The 24,322-nt window shown below is 44.8% G+C and overlaps 1 protein-coding gene across 2 annotated transcripts; it reads left to right on the top strand.

Annotated features, from left to right (window-relative positions):
• Positions 1-8,564: 8,564 nt before the first annotated feature.
• LOC138683294 (urea transporter 2-like) lies at positions 8,565-23,808 on the top strand. Of its 2 annotated transcripts, XM_069774909.1 has the most exons (9): positions 8,565-9,269; positions 14,324-14,486; positions 15,196-15,385; positions 15,737-15,865; positions 16,971-17,163; positions 18,478-18,625; positions 19,238-19,372; positions 20,331-20,380; positions 21,070-23,808. In XM_069774909.1, exons 2-9 carry the CDS (start codon positions 14,339-14,341, stop codon positions 21,244-21,246), a joined length of 1,170 nt encoding a protein of 389 aa, XP_069631010.1. In that variant the 5' UTR covers positions 8,565-9,269; positions 14,324-14,338; the 3' UTR covers positions 21,247-23,808. The 2 variants fall into 2 exon arrangements, with proteins under 2 accessions (XP_069631010.1, XP_069631011.1); XM_069774910.1 differs by lacking the exon at positions 8,565-9,269 and having other exon boundaries at positions 14,345-14,486; positions 15,216-15,385.
• The last annotated feature ends 514 nt before the right edge of the window (positions 23,809-24,322 follow it).

The following is a 24,322-nucleotide window of genomic DNA, read 5'->3' as shown; positions in this document are numbered from 1 at the left end:
GAGTTCTATAAAAAACTTTCATTAAGTGAAATAAAATGTACAGTTTTCAATGGGACTAATCATTTTGAGACAGTTCCAGAGATCTAACATAAAACAAATATGCCCATAAAAAAAAAAAAAAAAAAGCCTAAAACCTAAAGCTTCTTCTGTAGGTAGAGCAGTCACTCCATCCAGCTCACTTCCACAGAAAATTAAATAATTTTTCCTGTACAAATCAATGCCTGGCCTAGCGGTAGCATATATAAAAACAACCTCCTGAAAATTTGCCTGCAAAAACTGAACAGCAGCAGCAAATGGGAGCGGACTAAGAAACACAAAGGGATTGCAAGAGACCTCCCCAGTGAACAGAGAAGACCATCTATTCTAACTGGAGTCCAATGTAAAAACTGTACCTATACTATGCGGTTCTAAGTAAAATGCTTACTTTATTGCTCCAAATGTCATTTTTCTTACTCTTCTATTTGCTCCATACCCCCTAAAAGAAAAAAAAAAACCAACTTTTCTCTTTGAGAGGATGTTCCCAGCTCTTCTCCCATAGACATAGATGCTTCTGTTGATAAGATCAGTCACAGAACCTCTTACAAAAAAAGCTGAGACGAGTGCTTTAGATGTCCTGGCTTGGATATTGATGACTGCAGAATGACTAACCTGTTAATCACTCTTCATGAACAATTAGCAAAGCTGCACTGAGGGAATGTGGAGGGCAGGGATTTGCCTTCTCAGTGGACATTATTTGCAGCAGAGGTAAGAGCCACGCTGCCATCCACACTGGAGCATCCTAGTTGCTGAAGCGTGATGTTTACCTCCTGATTCCTTCATCTGATGACCTTTTTGAGACCCAGCAACCCCCCCACGTAGTACTGGGGTCCAGAGCAGACCGAAACAGCAGCACAGAGGGAGACCACCATAGGAGATGGTGACACCTCTCAGCCCAGGGAGAATACCCAAAGCTCTAGGGCTGGAGAACCCACTTCTGTGCTTTCAAACAGTGATGAGGAGAAGCGGCTGCAGTGTCGCATGGGAAGAAAAAGCCAGGCAAAATGTGATGGGTTAAAGTCTGGTGCCACTGAGCAGGTTTCCTTGTTGGTCTCCATTCTCAAGCTGCCAGAGCTGCTCTGCAGCAGAGCCTGGGCCCTTCTCTCCCTGCTCCATCCAACGCTGCTGTGAGCTTAAAATAAATATTGTCATTTTTTCAGCCCTTCTGCAACGTCAACGCCTCTTCTTTCCATACCTGCAACTACAGGTCGGTGCAAATAGGAGCGTGAAGTTGTCAGACACAGGGAGAGCAGGGATCCCCCCCCAGCCCTTAGGCAGCATCCCAGCAGCCACCAGTAAATGTCAGAAAGGGCTTTATGCTCCAGAGGGGCACTCCGGCAACACGGGGGCCTCACTACAAGCCGAAAAGTCCCAAACTCTACAACATACCCAAATAAGGTAAGTCCCTACAATTTCCAGCTGCTGGGAAGTTGTTCTGTGCTTTGTCCATGCCAGATATCTCCAGTCTGCAATGACAGTCGTATTCCCCAACGCTGCGGGGCTGACTCATTTTTTTGTTGATCGCATTTGCCAGGGTTACAGAATTACCACCGCTCTGAGGGTGAGATCTGTTTGCCAAACACTGTCCCCTCACCCCCCCTTCAACAGAAGGGTGTGTTTTAATTTGGAAGATGGAAGGAGTTCAAACAGGAAACAAACCCTTGATTGCAGTTGATTTTACAGTTCTCAGGAGGTCTTTTACAAGCTCCTGCAGCTGTTGCCACAGCTGGAATTCACACATCCCAGTGGTGGGATGAGAAGACTGGGGATAGCTCTGTGGGAAGCAAAGGTTTCTTCCACCACATTTTCCCTGGGAATGAGTTTGGGCACCTCCGACTCCAGCTCAGCAGCTCCTGAGCACACTCAATTACCTTCGTGCATTTAGTAGCTTAAGCTGCCATGGAGCCGCTTCATTACATCCTTCTCCAGGGACAGCCCTTTGCATAGACAGTTGAGGCAGACCCAAATCCGTGCTCCCCAAATGTGCAGCTTCACTCAGCACAGCAGGGTTAAAGCACCAAGTCCATGCAGGAGCCCTTCCAAAAACATCCATCTACCTCACCCACCCAAAATGCCCAGGGGTTCAGGCTGCTTAGCGCATCTCAGCAGCTGCAAATCAAATTGTGCTGCGCACTGAATTGCACCAGGCAAAGACAGAGAGACAGAAATATCTTCGACTCGTGCAGCTGGGGATGATCTGGAGTCTTTTTTCCCCTCGCTGCACGGCACCCCAGCCTGTACCTGACCTCGCTCCTCCACACTTCCCTCATTTCAACCAAGTGCTGACAGCTCTGTTGCCCTGTCATCCACAAATCTCCGCTCTGCAAAACCACTCCACCAGAAACCAGGCAGCGACTTTCTGGCTGTGGAGAAAACCAGAAAGGCAAAGATGATAACAAAATATCAGCCAGCGATGGTTTCTTACTGTAGCCGAGTGAGTTTATTTCACTTGTGTAAATTAAACCCTGTTTAGGGCATTTTCCATTCCCAGAAATTGAATTATCCAACACATATGACTTTTTTTTCTTTTGTCTACTACAAAATGTGCATCTTTACTGCAAATGGATTTATGTTTGCTTGTGTGTGTGTGCGTGAAAATGCTGCTCTGTAGCACTCCTTGCAAAATTCCATAAGCATCTACAGCCAGTGTAACTCTACCTCTATCCATTGCACTGATTATTAATTTTCAGTTGTTCCTACTGTCTGCTGGTTCGTTTCTGGATGCTACTGGTCCTCTTTCTCTTGTTGATCAGAGCTGCAACCCATGCCACGTACAGCACCTTCCGCTTCTATTAAGAACTACTTGGCAAGAAAATAGTAAACACCAGGATTTATATGCTGAAAGGGTTTCTTGTTGGAACTGTTATGGTATTCCGCTCTTTGCTGAGGCCTAACACATTCATCTCCTACAACTACATGTTTGTGAGAATGGATTATTTCCTTAAAAGCAGGCATGTCCTGGGTGAGACTCACACCCCTACCATCAGGGCAAAGGAAGGGGAAAGGGAGTGAAACTTTATCAAGCTGAGATTAGATGCAGGGAAGTTAAGTGAACTGACTCTGAAATCGCAAAAGTGGATGAAGCAGCAGAAAACCACCTTGCCTTGTGTCCTAAAAATGAGGCAAGTCTGGCCAGCTTTGTCATCCTTACAGGGATCCTGCTGTCTTGAGGTAGCTTTGGAAAATAAGCCTCTGGATTTGGGCTTTTTCCTGGAGCCAGGAGAACAGGAGAGGGGTTTAAAGCTGAAATTTAGAATTGTTTGAGTTGCAATGTCCTCTCCAGTCCTGAAATACATCGATACAGTTAACCTCAGGCTTCCAGAACCCTCTAGTATTTCAGGATGTTTCAATATGGCTCATCCAGTCTACAATGCTACAGATCGCCAGAAAAACAAGCAGCCCTGAGGTTCAGACTCTTGGCATGGGGCAGAGAGCTTTTCTCACTACCAGCTCCTGGGTCCCAGGGCAAAGAAACAAACAGGATCATACCAAGAGCCAGACAGAACTGAAACTCCATCTTCCAGAACAGATGCACACAACAGGGAGAGAAAAGCTCTCTGAAGCTGAAGACAACCGTATGAGAGGCCAGTGTCTTCCTGCACCTTATCTTGGGAGCCAGTTTGCCATAGTAAGCCATCGGAGCTAGGATCATGATGATGAGAGGAACAATTTCCAACGGAGGTCCCATAGGTGCTTGCAACTCAATCTCATTTCCACAGGCATCCAGGCCAGCCTAGAGAAATGCCCATTGCTGATAAGAGAAGTGATGGTGCTGCTCAGAAACAAAGCAGGGAACACAAAACCAAACAAGGGGAACCAGCCAGATGAATGCACTTGGTTTCTCTTTGACCTGTATTGCATTGAGACATACGACTACCTGACCTTTCTCGGGCTCTCAGAGACATTTTCTGTGGTGGACACCACGGCCACCTCAATGCTAGTGAATGGAGTGGTGCCTGGCCACAGCTCATCATCACCTAGATGCTGAACCACCAGTGCACTCCTTGGCATGTGTTGGCCTTGGCCAACTAGCTCACTTCCAAGCAATTCTTCACTCCCACTAGCACCAATGTTTTAAACAAATACCTTGAAAAATCTGCAACTAAAAGAGATGAGTCATTTGCTAACCCAGCACTCCCATATTCCAAGCACTAGCCTATAGGAAGAGAGTCTGAACCTCTGCCTAAAGTTGGCATCTATTTTCCATGACAGCGTAGAGCTTTTTTACACCCTACTCTAGCCATAAGACATCTGCAACCCGCTCTTCACAAATTCCTGGCCCACTCCTATCCTGGGAGACAGAGACTATTGCTTTTAATCAGTAAGTAGGTTTCCAGATAGCACTTATGCACTCTTGCATATGGATTGAGAAGGCGAGTCCTGAGATCATGTCAAGCTGGACAGAAAGGGCAGAGGGTCTCCAGAGCAGGTGGGCAGAGGAGGGAAGTGACGTGTGTTCATTAGAACTGTTTATTTTGGGAGCCTACATCAGCAGCAGTATCCAGAGCCTTACAGAAGCTCAGAGCATGGGGAGTTTTGACAGTGCCGGGCCAGAGAACTGCTGTTTATGAGCCCTCGAAAAAAATAGACATCTGAATCGTTGCTCTGATTTCCCAGCTGCATATGGGGCTGTGCTGGAGACAGACCACGAGAGGGAGCTGGACACCAGAGCCAGGCAGAGCTCCTCTCCAGCCATCCCCATAGCCACTTACCAAAAGCCATCCAGTTGTCGCACAGAGGAATGTCAAATAGCAACTTTCTCTAGAGAATTTTTACAGGTCAAAATGAAGGGATAGAAGGTGCCCACACCAGCCTGGCTTTTGGTCCACTCTGTATAAACCCAAAACTATTTCCCTCAGCAAACAAGTGCAAGATTGTGACAGACCCCCTTGGTGCTCTGTGCTGAAACAGATTTTTCCACTCTGCATTTGCTCATAAAAACAAGACGGTGAAAAGCAACGTGGCCACAGACATTGATGGGAACAGACTTGCTGATGTTGCTCCTCCAAGCACCCTGCTTCTGGGCTGAGCCTCAATACACCGTCTGGTTATCTCCCCCTCCTGCCGTACCTCCGTTTCCACTGCTGCCTCTCCACAGCCCTCCAGAGAAACCACAGATTGGGAAAAATTCTGGAAGTGAAACAGTGGGTTCGGTCCTAGTCAGCCTTACAGCAGGAGGCTAGACCAGATGAGTTGCAGAGGTCCCTTACCCTGCTGGAGCTGTTTTGGAGCATCATCTGGTTTTGACACTGTCTGCCATAATATACTCACACAGAAGTTAATGAACTATGGGCTAGATAAGGGGACAGCAAGTTGGATTGAAAACCGGCTGAATGGTTGGGCTCAAAGGGTTGTAATCAGTGGCACAAATTCCAGCTAGAGGCCAGTAATTAGTGGTGTAACCCAGGGGTTATACTGGGGCCCAAACTGTTTAACATCTTAACTAATGATCAGGGTGATGGGGTAGAGTGCACTTTCAGCAAATTTGGGGAAGATACAAAACTGGGAATAGTGTCTGATACACCAGAGGGTCATGCTACTATCCAGAGGGTCCTCAACAGGCTGGAAAAAAAACCGGCTGACAAGAACCTCATGAAATTCAACAAGGAGACCTGCAAAGTCCTGCATCTGGGGAGGAACAATTCCACGCACCAGTACATGCTGGGGGCCACCCAGCTGCAAAGCAGCTCAGCAGAAAAGGCCCTGGGAATCCTGGTGGACACCAAGGTGACCACGATCCAGCAATGTGCCCTTGCAGCAGGGAAGGCCAAGAGCTTCCTTGGCTGCACCAGGAGGACCTTTGCCAGCAGGTTGAAGAAGGTGATCCTTCCCTTTTACTCAGCACTGGTGAGACACATCTGGGCTATAGCATCCAGTTTGGGGCTCCCTGGTACAGGAGAGACAGGGACATACTGAGCAAGTCCAGCAAAGGGCCACAAAGATGGTTAAGGGATTGGAGCGCCTGTCATACAAGCAGAGACCGACACAGCTGGGAGCGTTCAGCCTGGAGAAGCGAAGGCTCAGGGGATCTTATCCATGTGTACAAGTGTCTGGTGGGGGAGAGTAAAGAAGGCAGAGCCAGACTTTTGTCAGTGGTGCCCAGTGATGGGAGCTCAGCTGCTGGGAGTGATTTGGCCCGCAATGAGGGATGACAAGGAACCCACAAACTTTGGCCCAACCTAGCAAAGGCAGACCAGGACTTGAGTTTTAGCAATCTGACGAGCTCCATATGTGGATTTACGTCATTTTAGAGTACCTGTTGGAGTCCAAGAGCTGATGCAGCTCCCTGTGCAGACCTAATCCCTGCAGTGCAACCTGAGCCGAGGAGCACAGCCAAAACCAGCAGTATAATGGCAATCTGCTATCAAGTGGTTTTCAATGCCCCTCTTGAAGGCCACTGAGCCTTGAGAGAGGTGTGGAGACAGAGCATGAGAAACTGGATCAGGGCCATTAGAGTCTTTTCTGGCAGAGCTGATGAATTCAAGCACTCTACCCAGCTAACACAACTAGACAGCTCCTGCCTGGCGAGCTAAGACAGGCAGGAATCATTCAGGCATTTCTCTGGGACAGCTCAGGTACTAAGTCTGGTTGGGATCCAACCACCAACCCCTCTTCTGACCATGTCAACCACTGGGCTCAGTCCAAGGGGCGTTCTCAGAGCCGCCTTCCCACCGAGCACGGCAGGCAGAAGAAACACATCAACCAGCTTCATGGGCAGAGAGCTGATGGGTTAAGCCGTAGATTCAGCCCTCCTAAATCACACAGGACTTATTGCCAGACACCAACCCTAACTGCCTTGTCCTCAGCACCAACTGGTCTTCACACGTGCCTAAAACCAAGAGGCAACTCGCTGGTCACCTGTAAGTGTTCCCTGCCTGCTCAGTTTGCACATCATCACGTGGTTACCCAGAGCTCACCCAGAGCTCGTGGCCCGCTCCCAGACGGATGGTACCCAACAGCTACAGAACCGGCACATCTTGATCCTTTGGACGAGGAACGGCCTATGCTGTTTTAGTCTTCCCACCTTGAATCCCAAAGCCCAAAAGACAGGAGTAGTTACCTACGCCCTTGAGTGCCCAGCACTGGAGGCTAGTGATGGGCACCTGGCTTGGCATCGACTGAATCACACCTAGGAGGTTTTCTATCATTCCCACCCTCCTGCACCAGTCCTACAGGGAATTTCAGTCCTCAGGCAACCAGCAGTGCTTTGGCCGTCTAAGGCACACAGCCGCGGGCAGATGTTCCCGCACTTGACTCCAGCACCCCATCTGTGATCTGGCCCAGACCTATTCAGAAGGTAATTGTTAGAAATTTAGGGATTCCCTAAGGCAGTTGCTGCAGTAGTCAAACCCTCCCCGTAGCTGGCTGCACCTACGATCCGGTGAAGCCATGACATGGTATTGGAGATCATCACTGCTCTGCTTCTAGTTCACAGAGCAGGCTGCTGCCAGGGACTTCATTCCCACGTAGGCATCAGCAGACTCTGACCCCGTTACTCATTAACCAGCTCTGACAATCTAAACAAAGCATCGCTCCGAGACATCCATCACGGACCTGCAAGCCAGTGGCTTTTTTTTGTGAATCCCCTCCAATGTGTCCACAACCTCATTAAAGTGCCAGACTTGGACAGGGGGGTCCCAAATCTGGTTTTGTGGAGGAAAGAGCCACCCCACCACTCCACAGATGGAGGCAGCACAGCCCGACAGCGAATCCTGCCTGCCCCCTGCACTGCATCTCTTTCACAGAAAGCAGAAAAGATGCTGTTTTAAACGACTTGAGGCCAGGCCTGAGCATCCTCAAAACATGAGAGATGTGAAGTCTAAAACTTAATCCGATCAGATTCCCTATGAGGATCTCCCATCCAACTTACCCAATGCATTTCCCTTCTTTTGAGATGCAAGGATTTGTTTTACCAGTGAGAAAGCAAAGGCAGTCCAAGAAGAAATTAACAGTAAAGGGAAAAAAATTTACCACGCTGGAGCAAAGCAGCTTCCCCTGCAAAATTTAACGTAATGTGTACTACTGGGTGTAAAGTCAGGGGATGGCAGTGTCTGGCTTGCTCACAACGTCTGGTGCCTGTTTGATTATAGGAAGCCTTGCTCACTCAGCGATGCTAAGCTGACAACCGCTATCAGATACCCTACTCTTAGGCGTGGAAAAAACAAATCCAGTCTCCTGTTAAAAACATCTCCATCAAAAGAGAGGCACCCTGGGAAGGAACACAGTGAGAATAACGTCACTCCAGCTCATGGAGATGCTAAGGCTGTTTCCACAGGGCTGGAGGAAGCAAAGTCATAAAGCTAGATGGGTTTTGGTTCAACAACAAACCATTCGCTCCAGCACTCGGGTGAAGTTGCACTCTAAGCCGTCACTGTCAAGAAGTCCTAAAGTGAATTAAACTGTGGTTTAAATTAGCCTAACGGGTTCCTTTAAGTTCACTAGCTTTTTCTCTGCCCTTTCTCCTGTAATTCACCCCCTCAAGACTTCCCTCTCCAGCCTCTTCTCCACCTTTCACGGTGATTTCAGAGCCTTATAAACCCCTCAAATATGCCACGCTTCTGATATTCCAGATTCCTCCAGCGAGCCAGGGAGGCCAGGTTAAAAAAAAGAAAGAAAAATACCCCTTGAATTTCTCAAATAACTGATAAAAAGCAATTAAACAACGGAAGGTCACCAGGTCCTTCGCTCTGGTGTGTTAATAGAATAGTGCCTCCAAAAATTACCCAGAAACAGGAAAACTCAACAGGCTGCTGATACACGACACGCTGTGATGCACACTCCCAGGTCAGCGTTTTGCGAGGGAAGGATGCTGACCTGTCTTGGGTAAGGAGAATAACGCTGGAGAGGTCGAGCTCAGGTATATCGAGAGTCTGGTTTGAAGCCTTGAGTCTTTTTAAGTGGTGGAGGAGGAGAAAGGACAGAGTTAAAGGAGAGTTAGTTTAAAAAAAAGACAAAAAAAAAAAGCAGCAGGGAAGAGGACATTTGGAGAGGCTGTTGGCAAGAGACCAAGGACAGAGCAAGAGGAAAGGTGGAGAATTCAAGAGGGAAACTTCTTAACATTTGCTTGGAGCTCACTAAGTGGGAGGAGAAACAAACTAATTAGTAATATCAGGACAGGAGCCATGCTGGGCTATATAAGCTGGTAGGGCATTTTCTTTTTCCCACTCTCTTAGCCCTGCTTTCCTTCTGTCCTAGCCAGCAAAGCAACAGCCACCCCTGAACTCATCAGAGAGGTAAGAGCACTCTCTTCGTTCCTTTGAATGCACAGCAATAAACATGCACCCTGTTACTGACTGACTGTCTTACCTGGATCTTTCTTCTTCCCCAAAACACCTAACAAACAGCATTTCAACAGTCCTCCTGAGTCAGAGCAGCTAAAGCTCAAGAGGAGCACAGAGGTTAGCAAATGTCACAAGAATTTCAATTATTGAGAATTTTCTAGCAGGGTGAGGATTTATTAGTACTGCTTAGCCCAGTTGGCTGAACCTTTAAGGAAAAAAAAAAAACAACAACAACAAACAACTGGAACTCTTTAACATCTCCTTTTACTGCCTTTCCATTCTGCAAAATGAAAAATGCCCAAATAGTAATAATATACAGTTAATGTGATAGTATCTCTGGATTTCTCTGTCCCCGAGAGACAGATCTCTGAAAATTGAATTGCGAATGGGCTTAATGAATATTTGAATCTGAGGGATAAGCTTTCTTTTGAACTAATGCTTTGAAAAGTATCTTCTATTGGAAAACCTGAACTTTTTTTTCAGTGAGGGTCAAGTGCATTATAATCTCTCTGTGCTGGGGAGTGTGCTTGTGCGTGCGTGTGTTCCTATACATAACACAACACTACATTTATCCAGCTTTATTAAAGCCCTGGTAACATTACACAGGCTATGCTGGAATCAGAGTTGCTGAGAATCTGGCCCTTTCCTCCTATTGTACTTGGATGCAGGAATTCCTCTAAAAACATGCTGCACACAGAGCTGGCTGCCCGCACGCTTCACAGCAACAATTTGGAGAATGCAAGATACAATGACTGTAATTGTGCAGTAGCAGTTCCTTGGACAAAGAAATACCACACGGTAATTTAAATCCTCTTGATTTACAGAGTAACTTGAATTTTGTCAGGGAGAGAGGAAAATTCCAGAAAGAAGAGAATGTGTTAGATAACTTTGCTGCATTTTTAGAGATAAAAGCCCCAAACCTAGCAACGCAGGCACCAGCTTGGAATTAACTATTACCTGGGAGTATTAAAACAATTAGCCAAATAAAAGCCTCTGCTCCTTTCCCAGCTGCAAGCACAGCACCAGTCTTACCGTGCATAACACATACTGAATGTGTGACCGGGCTTGTCTCCGTTTCAGCACGTGAATAAAAAAAGTATTTGCAGGCCAGATGTTGCAGGAGTGCAGCACCAGCACGGAGCCTGCTTCGCTGCAGCTTTAACGAGGCATTACTGAGATGCCGTAGGTATGGCGTGACATGGAAGAAGTGTACACAAGTGGAAGAGAAATTGATTTAGGGAGACATGAAGTTGCATAACATCAGTACTTTGCTACAGGACATTTATTAACTCTGAAAAGATGATTAAAAAAACAATAGATTAGCTTCTTGGCCCTGAGGTCATTTCATTTCCATGCAAGAGAAACATCTTTTTTTTTCTTTTCTATTCTCACGGATTCCATTTCATAGCTGATACAAAAGTATTTAGATAATTCTAGCTGCAAAACTTTCCTTTCTGCTTACACGAGCATTCTTAGCGAGGATGGCAGAAAGATATTATCCAACAGCACAAAGATATCTAGGCAAGGAGAGACAGCAAACATCTGAAATCACTGGGGAAAAGCAGCAGCGCCCCAAATCTAGCTCTCACTTTCCACGGTACACCATGGGAAAATAGTTTTAAATAGTTCCTCTGCACTTGCAGCAAGTCAGTCCTTGCACCACAGAGATGAAAATCGCATTCAGACTCCCTCTGCCTGGGTCCTGCTGCTGCTCCTGTATCACACCAGTTACACACCAGCATCAGGAGCCCACACTGGTTTTCCTACCAAATGCACGTCTGGAGCACTGCTCCAGAGCATACATGAGATCAGGAGGTGCACTTCAAGCCGTGTGTCTGAGAGCAGGACTTACACAGTCTTTAGTTCAGAATCTGAGATCAAAAAACACTTTCCCAGACTAACAGAAATAAGGAATGAAAAAATTTTTACAAAATCCTTTCTCCCCACAGAAGCCAAGCAGTCTGTTCCAGCAGAATAGTCCTTTCACAATTATTTCCATTTCCCTCCTTCATCCACTAAGAAAGAAAGCCCACCTTGACTGAAAACTGCATGTTAACATAACTTTAATAGCAGATCTTCACAAGACTTAAAATTCTCTGAACATCTCCATGTGTTCTGTCCTTTCTTAAAACGGCTGCTATCACCTACCCCCTAAAACAAGGTAATGTGTTAGCAGATCTTTAATCTGAGCATATACGGCAGCTATCACTTCTTACAACGCCAAAAATTATTAAAATTGCCCCAAAAATTCTCTGCTGGTGCTGGTTTCCAGGTGGTTCACTGCTCCTTTATACTTTCTTTGGACAAGTAAGTAGAAGTAGAGCAAGTCCTCCATGCTCTGCATTTCTGGATGGATGGGAAAATTCCCATGCCGGTGGCGACAGCCGAATCAGCGCACGCAGGAGGCAGCCCTCACGCGGCACCTGCGATGTCATTTGGGGTGGCAGCGAAGCCAACGGGGCTGGATCTGGGTCTTTACGGTGTCACAAAGTCCTCATCTGAAACCAAGAGTGCTCTTGGCCTCCCCATTGCATACCAGGCTGCTTTGCGGGTGATGGGGGTGTTTTGTAATGATTTCCTTCTCCTATGTAAGCTGATAGGAAAGATGAACTGAAGTTCATGTGATTCCCCTCTAGAGAGACACATCACTTGATGGACAGGGACATAGTGAACATGAGTTTGACCACCGGCCAGAAGGTGCCTGTGATCGCCCCCCAGGCACTCCGATTTTGAATATTCTGGAAGAACAGGTATGCAGGGCATTGACACAGCCTTCGTCGGGGGTGAAGTTCAAGCCAGGTTGGTGGAAATGCCTCACCTGGCCTTTTTGCCATGCCAAGTGCATCGATCTGACTTCATTTCTGCCCGTGAAAACCCAGAGCAAAGGAGTTCTCCAGACTTGCATGGTGCAGTACTGCCTCACACAGCTGCCGTGCCAGCAGCACAGCCCATGCACTGCCAAATAGTGTTGGGAGCAGACAAAAGGTTTCACATCTCACAGGGATTTACAGCGTGTAATTATTACATATCCCAGAGTAAAAATTACCTTGCACAAGAAAGAAGTGAAATTCCACCCGGGTACTCACCACGGGCAAAGTCTTTTCCCGTTCATTCTGGTCCTGATTCAGCACTGGACTCGCATTGCTTCACTGGCAAGTTAAATACGCACTTACGTGCCTTCCTACGGCAAAGCGACTCAAAGTTCTGATGAATTAGGGCTTCCAATCTGACCCGTTTTCTTCTCCACCATGTGAGCGGGCCAGACAGTGACTCTGATACTTCCTCACGTGCCCATTACATCCCACGCTGCAGAACGTCTCCAGGCTCCTGCGGTGCAAACAGCTCCTCACTCCGCATGCGGGGAAACATATTGGGCGTGCTAGCACGGGACACAAAACATCGCTCTGTAAATGCAACAGCCCTTGACTTTACGGATTAGCAACAGAGAAAGCCTAAGTTACCTAAAGAGGAAGATTCTATAAATTGAAAATGTAAATGCAGTTTCACCAAATGAAGAGCATTTGTCTTGGCTGGAAATTTTGATTTAACTGAAAGTGCATCCAATTCACTTATTCCATTATTTCAGAATAAAATATGAGAAAAGCGAAGGTTAATGAATCAAGGTAATGAATTATAACTGAGCCAGGAAAAAGCCTTCGAGCACCAAGACACCATCCCTAGCAATACTCTCATCCTTTTCTTTTCTTCCTCCTCTAGTTAAGCTCCTTGCCTTCGTGTCCTACACAAAGTCAAATTCAACACTCTTCTACTTACTGGTCCTGTCTTCAGGTTCTTTCAGGTGGAACCTATCCTTGCATTAGGTGGGTCCTCCCAGAAGGCAGAAAATGTCTGTTTATTATTTGTGCAAATATTTACTACTTCCGAAATGTCACCAACAGCCCTCCAATAAACACACAGTAAGAAACTGGCCAGGACGTACATTAACCAGCCATTCCCCTACAAAGACTCAGAGCTGTTTAACAACATGTCTGGGTCTGCAAGTGTAACACCCAAGGATGAGGCTGCTTTAGCTTAAGTACTCAGCACCTGTATTTCTGAAGCATGGATTCTCTTCCCCAGCCGCCAAGAAGGCTTTTACCAAAGTTGCAAGTGAGTCAAGGACTAACTCCAACACTTTTGTGTTTGTATCATCCTATTTAGACTATTAACTCCCAACCTAAATCCTTTAGTTCTTGCACAAGCTGCTACTCACGGGTGAGACCTGAAGCAGCTCTGGTTCTGTATTCGCTCAACAACTTACCTTGTCTTGTGTTTTCTTTGTCTTGACAATTACCAAGAATTAGTTCTACTCTTCAGAAAACTGAGTACGCTCCAGGGAAAGGTTTGGCTGGTTTTAATTTGCTGACTTCATATTGAGAATTGGCCCTTAGACAAATAACGAATTGGCTATAGGACATGAGAAATGTTGAACTGATCCCAATAGGTGACAGGATAGAGATCTATAAACCTAACTCTAGGTAACTATTATTGATAGCTGATGGATAAAATCAAACTGGAAATATGGGTTAAGCAGCAGAGGAAACGTAATCACTGAAGCAGCTTCCTAGATGTGCTGGATCTCTAATAAGTTGAATCTTGAGGTGAGCTTCAACTTCTGTGAAGCCAGTGTCCTTTAATGCCACCTTGCTCTTCTTGAAGTCACCCTTTAAATCAAGAGCTGCTTGATTTCTAGAAAACATGGTATAGCTGAGCAGAGTGTTAAAATAACGTAAAATACTATGACACAAGGCTCAGTGGTTCCTTGTGGTGTTCAAATCTATGACTGCATGAAAGTCTGGAAGGACAGCGCAGGGTCCCAAAAGCACATGAAGAGGGAATGTGCTCATGGAGACATGAGAATCAGGTGTTCAGAGTAAGGATTTTCCTCTTTCTGGCTCCAAAATAACACATGGTGAGCAAAAATATGTGGTAGAGAGAATAAACAGGGATCAGTAAGAGGCATTGTAATGATCTGTCTTTTCTTTTTCCCTTGAATTTTGCCAAAGGGTCAGAACATCAACATGGAAAACAGTGTTGATGTCAAGATAGAAACCAAAGGGGAAAGAAAGCCAATAAAGCAGAATCCACTGAGCAAAGCTGGGAAGAGAGTCTGCAGAGCTGTTGGGTACATCACCGGAGACATGAAGGAATTTGGAGCCTGGCTAAAAGGTAAAGCTACTTCATCATGACTAATTAGGGAATTCCAAAGAAGGATTGCATCAAAGGAGTAATAACTAACATCTCAGTAATGTGATTCAAGTTAGAGTAGTACAGAAACTACCTCTGCCCTGATTTATTTCCATTTTGTAGTGAAAAAAATCAGCTTTGTGCAGAGATCCACATACTGCTTAAATCTTGAGGATGACCGAGATGACATTTACCTCCCAACACGCCATGTACGAAGCGAATTTAGTCCCACAGAACACAGCCTAGGATGGTTATTTTGTGCTCTGCCATTCTTCATAATGCTCCCTGTCCTTTCAGCTGAGCAGTTTCTGTCAAGCCTAATGCCACTGTGAAGTTAAATCACACATAGGTAGGTGTGTTTGGTCCCCATAATAAATCAGCAATGGGATACACACACGATTTGCCATCTGAGGCACAGGCATCATAAATTAGCTGGTTCATATGAATCCGGTCCAGGGTACTCTGGCAACCACACTGTTCATCTCAGCTTTCCAGCTGTAAGACTTCAGTATAGACCATAATAAATCCCAGTCAGGTTTTACAGTCTTGTTGATTCATGGCTTCAGTCGTGCTGCCAAGTTCCACTGCCAAAATTCTTCCTGAGTTTTGAAAAAAACATCCCGAATCAGTACCATCTGTGTATTTGGGGGGGAGGGGGGGGCAGTTTATTATTTAATTTGATCTCTTCCAGATAAACCTCTCATGATCCAGTTTATTGACTGGGTGCTGCGTGGGATATCCCAGGTGATGTTTGTCAACAATCCCCTCAGCGGGCTTATCGTAGTTGCTGGCTTCCTGGTGCAGAACCCATGGTGGACGCTCACAGGCTGTTTAGGAACAGTTGTCTCAACTTTAACAGCACTTATTCTGGGTCAGGACAGGTAAGACCATCCTTTTCTCCTTCAAAACCAGACTGTCACTTCAGTGCTGACTTATGCGTTAAACAAGCGGCGTGGATGAGGAGCACGTATCTAGCCTTCACCGGCTATGTATCTGGTCTGGTAGGACCAGACAGATCTTCCCACCAGCTGCATCTGGTGCAAAGAGACACTTAGACGTAACTGCAGAAGGAGTAGTTGCTGAGAGGACGTGGGACTCAAGTAAATTGAAGGTCGGTGCAGGAACCTTGGCAGGTCGTCATCAGAGTCACAACTGCATGGGGAGGGAGGGGGTGATGGGAGCAAAGCACCCCCAGGGGAGAAAATTTCAAGATAGTTGTTTTCTTCACACAGATCAGCCATAGCAGCAGGTCTGTACGGCTATAACGGGGTCTTGGTGGGATTGCTCATGGCCGTCTTCTCTGCTAAGGGAAACTACCACTGGTGGCTTCTACTGCCAGTAGCGCTGGTGTCCATGACGTGGTAAGTCGGATGGCTCCTCTGCTTCTTATTCCAGTCCCAGTGTCCCCACACGGAGACTGAGCTGTTGTATTTTTATGCACTATGCCGACTGCAACACAAAAGAAACACAACTGGCACATACGTGCTACTAAATCTGTATCATTGTTTGCATTTTTAAACTCAGATGTAATCCAGAAACAATAAAACACCCGCATAATCACAAATAAACCCAATGGGGAAAAGGAAAATCGATGGCTGATCATGTGTAATTCAATGCCCCAAATGTTAGCCATATTGCTGCCATGAGTCAATTCATTTTTGTTTCAAGAGAAACATTATTTTCACCATTCCCCACCACCAACCACAAGTGTTTCATCTATTTAAGCTGCCATATAAAAATGTCACGAAAATTTACTTCTCCAAGCACAGAAGCTGTTCAGTGGTCCCAAGACATGACGGTTGATGCTAATGAAAACAAACAACTAATAATACTTTACTTATATATATGACACCATAATCTGCTAGGTATTTGGACAGTGAAAATTTTGAAAGCTGGCCTTTGGTCCCCAAATGTCTAGCTGGAGATTGCTAAACCACACAAATCATCTGTCTGCCTGGAGTTCATGTGGTATTATACTCACTTTAATACGCATATATTTGATATCAGCCTTTACTTCTAATGACCCTGATCCATAAGAATGAACAAGGACACACAGCCTTCTTCGCAATTCACTCAGACCTGACACGGGTGTCCTAAATTCAATCCACTTCACGTACTAAAAGGAAAAAAAGTAAACACTGAGACTGAGCTGGGAAGTAACTCCATTAAATCACTGGATCCTCCATATGAATGGAGGATCTTGGCTCCTTCATGGAGCCAAATTCACCACATATTGCGTAACCTGACAGGAATCTGTACATTGCTAACTGTCCTGGGAAGGGCAGGAAATTTACCGGGTGACCTAGCATATCTCTGATTTTATCAGAAACACTGAGGAAATTAAACAGCTTTTTTTAAAAAAATAGAGTGAATTTCCTGCAGTTGGTTTTTTTTGTTGGGTTTTGTGGTTTGGTTTTTTTTCCTAGCTGACAAGCTCCTAGTGTGACCATTTTGTTCTTCTTTCAGCCCTGTTTTCACCAGCGCTTTAGGCTCAGTCTTCTGTAAGTGGGATCTGCCTGTTTTCACCTTGCCTTTCAACTTGGCCTTGACCCTCTATCTGGCTGCATCAGGACCCCATAACCTCTTCTTCCCTACAACCGTCATTCAGTCTGCAACAGCAACACCAAACATCACCTGGACGAATGCCAAAATGCCAATGGTAAGGTGTCCTGAAGATAACAACCTTCTCGATTTACAAAGAAAACCACTATAGAATCATATTATCTTCCTTTCCGTTACTGCATTATGGCCTGGCAATACAAAATTGCATTTATAAGATAACTATTATCCAAAACGTAAAGGTTTACTCCAGGAATTGACATTTTTGATAGCTTGAAAATATGAATCTTTTTGGTATTATCTGCTATCTTTCATTTACAGTTGGATCTAAACTGTAATCTTCAAAGTGCCTCTAGAATCTAATTACCTATTACTGTGCGTATACTGATCAGCACCCCATAGATAAGGTTGTGCTGAGACTACCAGTTCACTCACAGGTTAATTTTAGTTTTCCACGTAAAGAGTGCTGCGTTTTTAAAATTGCATCTTTCTGATTAGAAATAAGCAAGCAGATATTACTATGGAAGAATGGCTACAAATTTGGGTGCAGGCACATGTTCACATATTTTTAGTTAAGATTCAAGTGGGACCTTTAAAAAAAATAAAATTATTTTCCTGCATAGCATGGTAAACAACATAGATACTGGAGTAATAGCTTTCCCCTAAGGCTCAGTGGGCTCTTTTGAGGGGTTCCCTGGGAGTTATTAAGAAAAAGAAGTTAATTGATACTAAATAGCAATCCATATGAGTGAACATTTCTCAAAAAACATTTCCCGTGGCACATAATTTTATGAGGACCATAAATGGGCTGTTCCATGTGGAGGAACACAACATTTTGAGGAGAAGTGTTTCAAAACCATCTCTAAGTTGCGACCAAGTTGGGCTCTGTCCCACCAACCCAGCAACTTTTACACATTCATATTCCTAGTGAATCCCAAGGGAGTTTCAGGTATAAAAGTAGAAGGGGGATACAGCCTAACCCAAGTCTTGTAATTCTGGCCAAGACATTATTGGCCATTTCATCCTTGGATCTGCCCACTCAGAGCCAAATATCTTCTCAAAGTCATCATCATCAACAGCATGCAAAAATGGTCATGTCAGCAGCATGTGTAAAGATGATGAGCAAACCCTTTCACAAAAGACATTTGCATTTGATATTAGAGCAAAAACCTGGCAGAGGAGCTCATGGCTAAGGAACAAGGCGTGACTCATTTTCATCAAAGGGGAAAACCCTGTGGAAATGCCCTGCTGTCTCCTGAGAATTGTCCAAACTTTCCACTGACAGTCCAGGAAGAGACACTGCATCTAACAAATGCCGAACACGAACCTGACCAAGAAAAATAGGTTTAAAAAAAAAAATTATGAAACCAATAACAAATTGTCTTTTTTTTTTTTTTTTTTTTAATTCCTGCAGCTCCTGCAATCCATTCCAGTCGGGGTGGGTCAGGTTTATGGCTGCGATAACCCCTGGACTGGAGGAATTTTCCTGATTGCTTTATTTATCTCTTCTCCACTCATTTGTCTGCATGCAGCAATTGGATCAGCAGTAGGGATCCTGGCAGGTAAGGACTTGACTTGTGTTGCAGATTTATATAAAAACATGGAGAATAAAAGAGGAACCGCAATGAGTGGAGCACTTACAGTCACAAATGTTTCTTCCATTGGAGAATGAGTGCTTAAAAAAAATATATACACATACAATTCTGTTTTAAGAATTCTTTTGTTTGACTTCCCCATTCTCTTACCTCATTTCATGATGGTGGAAATCTTCAGAAGAAAGAAGCCTACTTTTGGCTGAAATGAATTTTTATTATTAAATACTTCATTTCTGGGTATATTCTGACAGGTTTAGGAGTGGCTTAATAAAAGTCATAGCCATCAGTCTGAATGTGCAGGCCTCAAGGATACATTTAAGGTTCACACGTATGCTCGTTCACTCATACATCTTTTGCTGAAATCACACGGCCGAATTCAGCTCTACAGCAGCAGGGAAATTCTGCCCTGATTGCATTAGATTAAAGCGGCCTTAGCCTTAGACCATAGCAACACGACTACAAATAGGAATTCCATGTACGTATGCAGGCTAGAGCCCTTAAAAAGCTGGATTCATGCCATTTCTCAGCTGCTTTTTTCTCTTTAGCCAAGGAATGACACATCTTTGACTTATTTTCCAGCGCTGAGTCTAGCAACACCTTTTAGCAAAATCTACTCGGGCTTGTGGGGTTACAACAGCTCCCTCTCGTGCGTTGCGATCGGAGGCATGTTCTACGCTTTCACCTGGCAGACGCATTTGCTGGCAATTGCCTGCGGTACGTACCCTATGGATTTTCACTATTACCACGCTTCCTTTTGAAGTGAGACGAGATGCATTTATACTGGAGGTGGGCTGAAGCCAAATGGCCACCTCTAGACAGGCAGATGGACTTCGGCGAGACTGACAAACGATTGAGCTGGATGGTGGAGCCATTGCTCTAACGCACCCTGACAAAATAAAAGGAGCGCTTTCACTTTCAGCCAAGAGTTGCGTTCAAAACAAGAGGCGCAATCAGTGGATGCTGATTGACTAAGGTCTTTGAAATGAGATGCTTGGGTTTGAGGCATTAATTGTGTTCGTTCAACGTTGCTGGATGAATCATATTGTTTTTTCCAATCACAGATACCAGCTCAAATTCCTTCTTCGGAGGAGGACGTATCTAAACTTTGAGAAAACTGGAGCTCAAGATGAGTCCGCACCTATAGTTAGACAGTACAGTTTCCTCAGCCTACTGAAAGGGATACCAAAGGCATGAGCTAGGCAACACAGAATGATTGAAGAATTATTTATAAGGCAATTCCATATGAAATTTCAATATCACAGTGAGCTGGGAGTGAAACTATTGCTCATTCAGTGCTCATATAAAAAAGATTTAGCTTTGTATCTCATTGACCCACCTTCTAGCCCTAGAGGCAGGAGAGATGGGGGTGGAAGGCTTATTTTCCTATTTAACCCCATCCATCAAGCTACATACTTTCCATGTCAGTGCATTTTTCAAAAGGCTCTGTTTCCATAGTCTCATTTTTCATCACTCCAGTTCTTTTTTTGTTTCGCCCTTTCCATGAGCTCCAGGTTGGAGGGGACACAGTGCAAAGGAAAAAGCTTTAAGAGGGGGCTGTCCAGGCATGGTCGTAAACATTGGTTGAGCTACACAAGGCAGTGGGAGAGATGTTTTGCCATTGCTGGTCTCCTCCGTGAGCAACCAAAATCACCAGGAACTTTCTTTTTCACAGCGCTCTTCAGTGCCTACCTGGGAGCAACAGTGACTAACATGTTGTCTGTGGTAAGTAGTGTATTAGCTAAGGTCTTTTTTCCTCAAAGACAGATTTGAACATTTTGTACATTTGGGCATTTTCCTGGCTTGTGAGGCAGAACACCAAGACTCAGAGAACAATTCAGCCAAAGGCAGAACGGGTCTGGGAGAGGGGACATGGTCTGCCCAGGGGTTGGTGTGGTTCCCACTGGAACAGGCGACTTTGATCACCACTTTTCATCCTCAGAGCTTGCATGAACTGCCACAGCTCAGCCCTCAACACCTCTGAGATAATTACATGTCTATACTTTGTGCCTGAAGTGATTGAGAAAAGGGCCCTCCACACATGTAAAGAAATCTCAAATTTGGTTTAATTGCTTTGCCCAAGTGCCAAAAGACACTCAGTACAACAGCCCAGGAAAAAGCTGAATGCTTCTGGTATCCACTCCTCTCTTATCTCCATCCAAGACCACTGCAGATGCACAAAGAGAAGGCAGCCTTCTCACCAGAGCTGGTGGATGTTGCAGGTTAATGCACTATGTCAAGCTCTCATAAAGAAATTCTGCCTCCCCAGGGAGAGACTCCATGCAAAACCAAGTCAAGACTTCCCTGAGAAAGCTTGTTCCAAGCTACCTGGCTCTGGGTTTTGTTCAAGGGCTGGGGGATCGAATGAAAGACAGACATACAGTAAATAGGTTGTTTTGTATTTTCCTTTGCAGTTTGGGGTGCCATCAGGAACCTGGTCTTTTTGCTTGTCTGCGCTGACCTTCCTGTTAATAAGCACAAACAACTCTGCCATCTACAAGCTGCCACTCTCCAAAGTCACCTATCCAGAAGCCAACCGAGCTTATTACCTGAAGATGAAGAAACATCAGAGGTCTTGCTGTGAGGTATAAAGACCCAAGAAGAAAGATACTTTGCAGATTTTAAGGCAAGAGTGCAAGGTGTTTCCCCCAAAAAACATGATTTGTGTGCTACAAAGTCAAAAGATCAAAAAAAAAAAAAAAAAAAATTACCACCTTATGAGTGGAGAGACTTTTTCCACCACATTCCTTTGTGCTATCCTGATTAGATAGAACTGTGCTGTGCTGGAAGGACCTTTCCCAAGACCAATCTGTAATGATTCAAACGCACATATGTCTGAAAAGACACTTCAATTTTAAGCAGTGGGGAAATGACTTAGAAGTTGAAAAGAAAAATCAGTCTGTGAAATCGAAGTCACAGCAATCGGACGTAAAGCAATAAAGAGCAGAGCATCTCTCAGCATCTGATGGGACTCCTAATTAATGGCTAAGACCAGCTTATGACAGCAATAGGATATGTCTTAGAGAGCTTCATAGTAGCAGAGAAGTGGAATAAAGAGTACCCTTTGCTAAGTAGAAAATAGATGGTGAAGAACTCTACCTGGAGGATCTCTCAAGCCCAGTGGAGAGAGATGTGCGTTAGCAATCATCACACACAAGATGGACACAGATAAATTGCAGGCAGTGTTGCTAACACTTGCAAGACTTGTGGTAAAAATCACAGTAATGGCAGGGAGGGGCTGTCTATCAGCCCCAGCTTTTGGATGTTTTAGTTTGCACTAGGCTGGAATATTTCCTGAAAGAAATGTTTCAGGCCTACCCAGCTGCAGAAAAAAGTCTGCAAACCCAAGGCCAAGAAAGCAAATACCAGTGCAAAGAATCTTTTTCTAAAAAGGAAAAAAAAAAAAGTAATAAGATTAATGATTTTATGTTAATCTCATGATTTTTCTTGATACTTCAACTAGGTCATGTGTTAGCAAAGGAGGGGACAGCAGCAAAGTCATTGCTGCCCCTTTCCTATGCAATAAAATGGCTCTGTTCAGCCTGTGCACAAGCAGAACTAATGTGAGCTGATCTTCTTGACCTCTCTCCCTACACTGTCACCCTCGCCCCACAAATGTCAAGCAGCAAGTTCGTCTCCTGCTGAAGTTGCTGCTCTGCCATCTCCCTCCATGCCACGATGGAAAGAGGATGGTTGGAGGACTGGTGGACGTAGCAGAGGTCTACAGCAGACCAGCCTTGTGCCACCTTCTGCACAGGCTCCTGGGGTCTGCAGGTAGGGAAGGAGGAAGGTGACCTTGTACCCAACACTGCTGGTCACTGCCTGGCTCATCAAGATACTTCATCTCATGATGAAGCTGACATCTTCACCAAAAATACTCCATACGCTCCGGTCCTTCACTTGGCATTAGCCTACGTGCAGTAACGTTGCTTCTGGGAAAGCAGATCAAAACCTGTTCCTCTTGTAGCAGAGGAAACAAAAAGTAGCCTGCGAATAGTGCTACTGCTGATTTTTGAGGTTGGGAAAAACACATGCCTTCTTGCAAACGTCAAAAAGATCTGAGTGAAAAATATTTGAGATGAACTGCTGGCAGTATTTTCTGGTGAAGTGTTAGGTTTTCAGATGTTTGACAGTATTTCTGTATGACTGACACTCCAGAGATCACTTGTAAAAGTGTACCATTTCCTGTGTTTTACTTGGTAAATAGCTACATAATATTGTGTGGAGTTAATTTTTAAAACAAATACTCATGCCTTTTTGAGTTTGGTATAAGTTTTCCTCTATTTATCATCACTAGCCTCTTCCAAAGACAGATTATCTCTTAAGTAGTCTAGAAGACGTTGGAAAATAAAATTATGAAATGAGTGTATGGGGGATGCTTTGGAAACTTCTAACTTCTGCTCTTTGTACTTATGGCATTTTGCTGCATCGATACCTTCTTAAATGTGCAAATTGCTTCTGTACAGGAGGAACGATCAGCCAAAGGCACAGTGTTGTGCCTGCAGAGCTACAGGCAGAGCTGGAAACCTCCTCGAGACCAGATGAAGACTCATTCCTAGGGGAGATGCTGGACAGGCCCCCAGACTGGGATTAGATAAGGTCATGTTCTGTCCAGAGGATGCACCTCTCCATTTGTCAAACTAGACAAACAGAAAAGGATATCTTTTGGTGTCTGAACTGACATCTCCCCTCCCAGAACCGTGTGTGCCCCAGAGAGGTAAACCTACAAAGGTTTTACTCTTATGCTTTCACTCTTATGTCAAAATCTGCACTTGGGTAGGAGTACACACTTTATGACCAGTGTAAATCAGCAGATTTCCTCCAACTGGTGCTATTTCAGCTTGCTGTTGCTGAGCAACAGGGACATTTTGGCAGTACCATAAAGAAACCATATGCACAGAACAGAGAAACAACAAAAGATGAAGGCCACGTCTCAGCCATTAGAAAGACTTTGCACGTCATTCAGAATTAATTCTCCATTTTACGCTATCCAGAGAATTCATTCTTCCCATCACCCCATGCAAAATAACAGTTATTTGGCAATATGACATGTGTATCAGTCAGAATATGCATATCATGCTTTTTCCCATTATCATTCATAATGCAGTCTTTGCTAACAGGACTAATTTATCTTATTATTGAAACTGTTCCTTTTTCTTTTTTTTTTTCCCCCCTTTACATCAAATAGGTTCTATTCAAGTCACAATTTTTTTTCAAGCACTCTTTTTGCATTCTTGTTTCTGATACACAGGTGATACCAGACTCACAAGAAACATTTATGCTGGGCAGGAGTTTTGGGGCTCTTTCCTAGACTACTACTCTCCCAGAGCCAGCATAACATAGCAAAAGAGATGTCACTGCATTTAACATTTCTAAAAAAAAAAAAAAAAAACAAACCCAAACCCCCCAAAAACCCGCAATGCCAAACCACTTGAAAACATTTGCTTGGAATCAGGTTTCATCCAAAAGTCCAACTCAACTGAACTGCCTCACTGCCATTTCCTAAGCCACTCTCATTCCTTCTGACTGATGTGCGTAATTCTCTCCAATACTCCCATGGAGTTCCACGTCAAGCAACTCCCCCAGTCTCTACCATTTGACACTGGCACATCTCCTGCCACCAGTATCCTCCGCTGTGGTTCAGCTGCCCACTAGCCCAGGGTGCAG

The sequence above is a fragment of the Haliaeetus albicilla genome, chromosome W (genome assembly GCF_947461875.1).
Source record: "Haliaeetus albicilla chromosome W, bHalAlb1.1, whole genome shotgun sequence".
NCBI classification, from domain to species: Eukaryota; Metazoa; Chordata; class Aves; order Accipitriformes; family Accipitridae; genus Haliaeetus; species Haliaeetus albicilla.
This window is presented reverse-complemented; position numbering and strand designations above follow the sequence as displayed.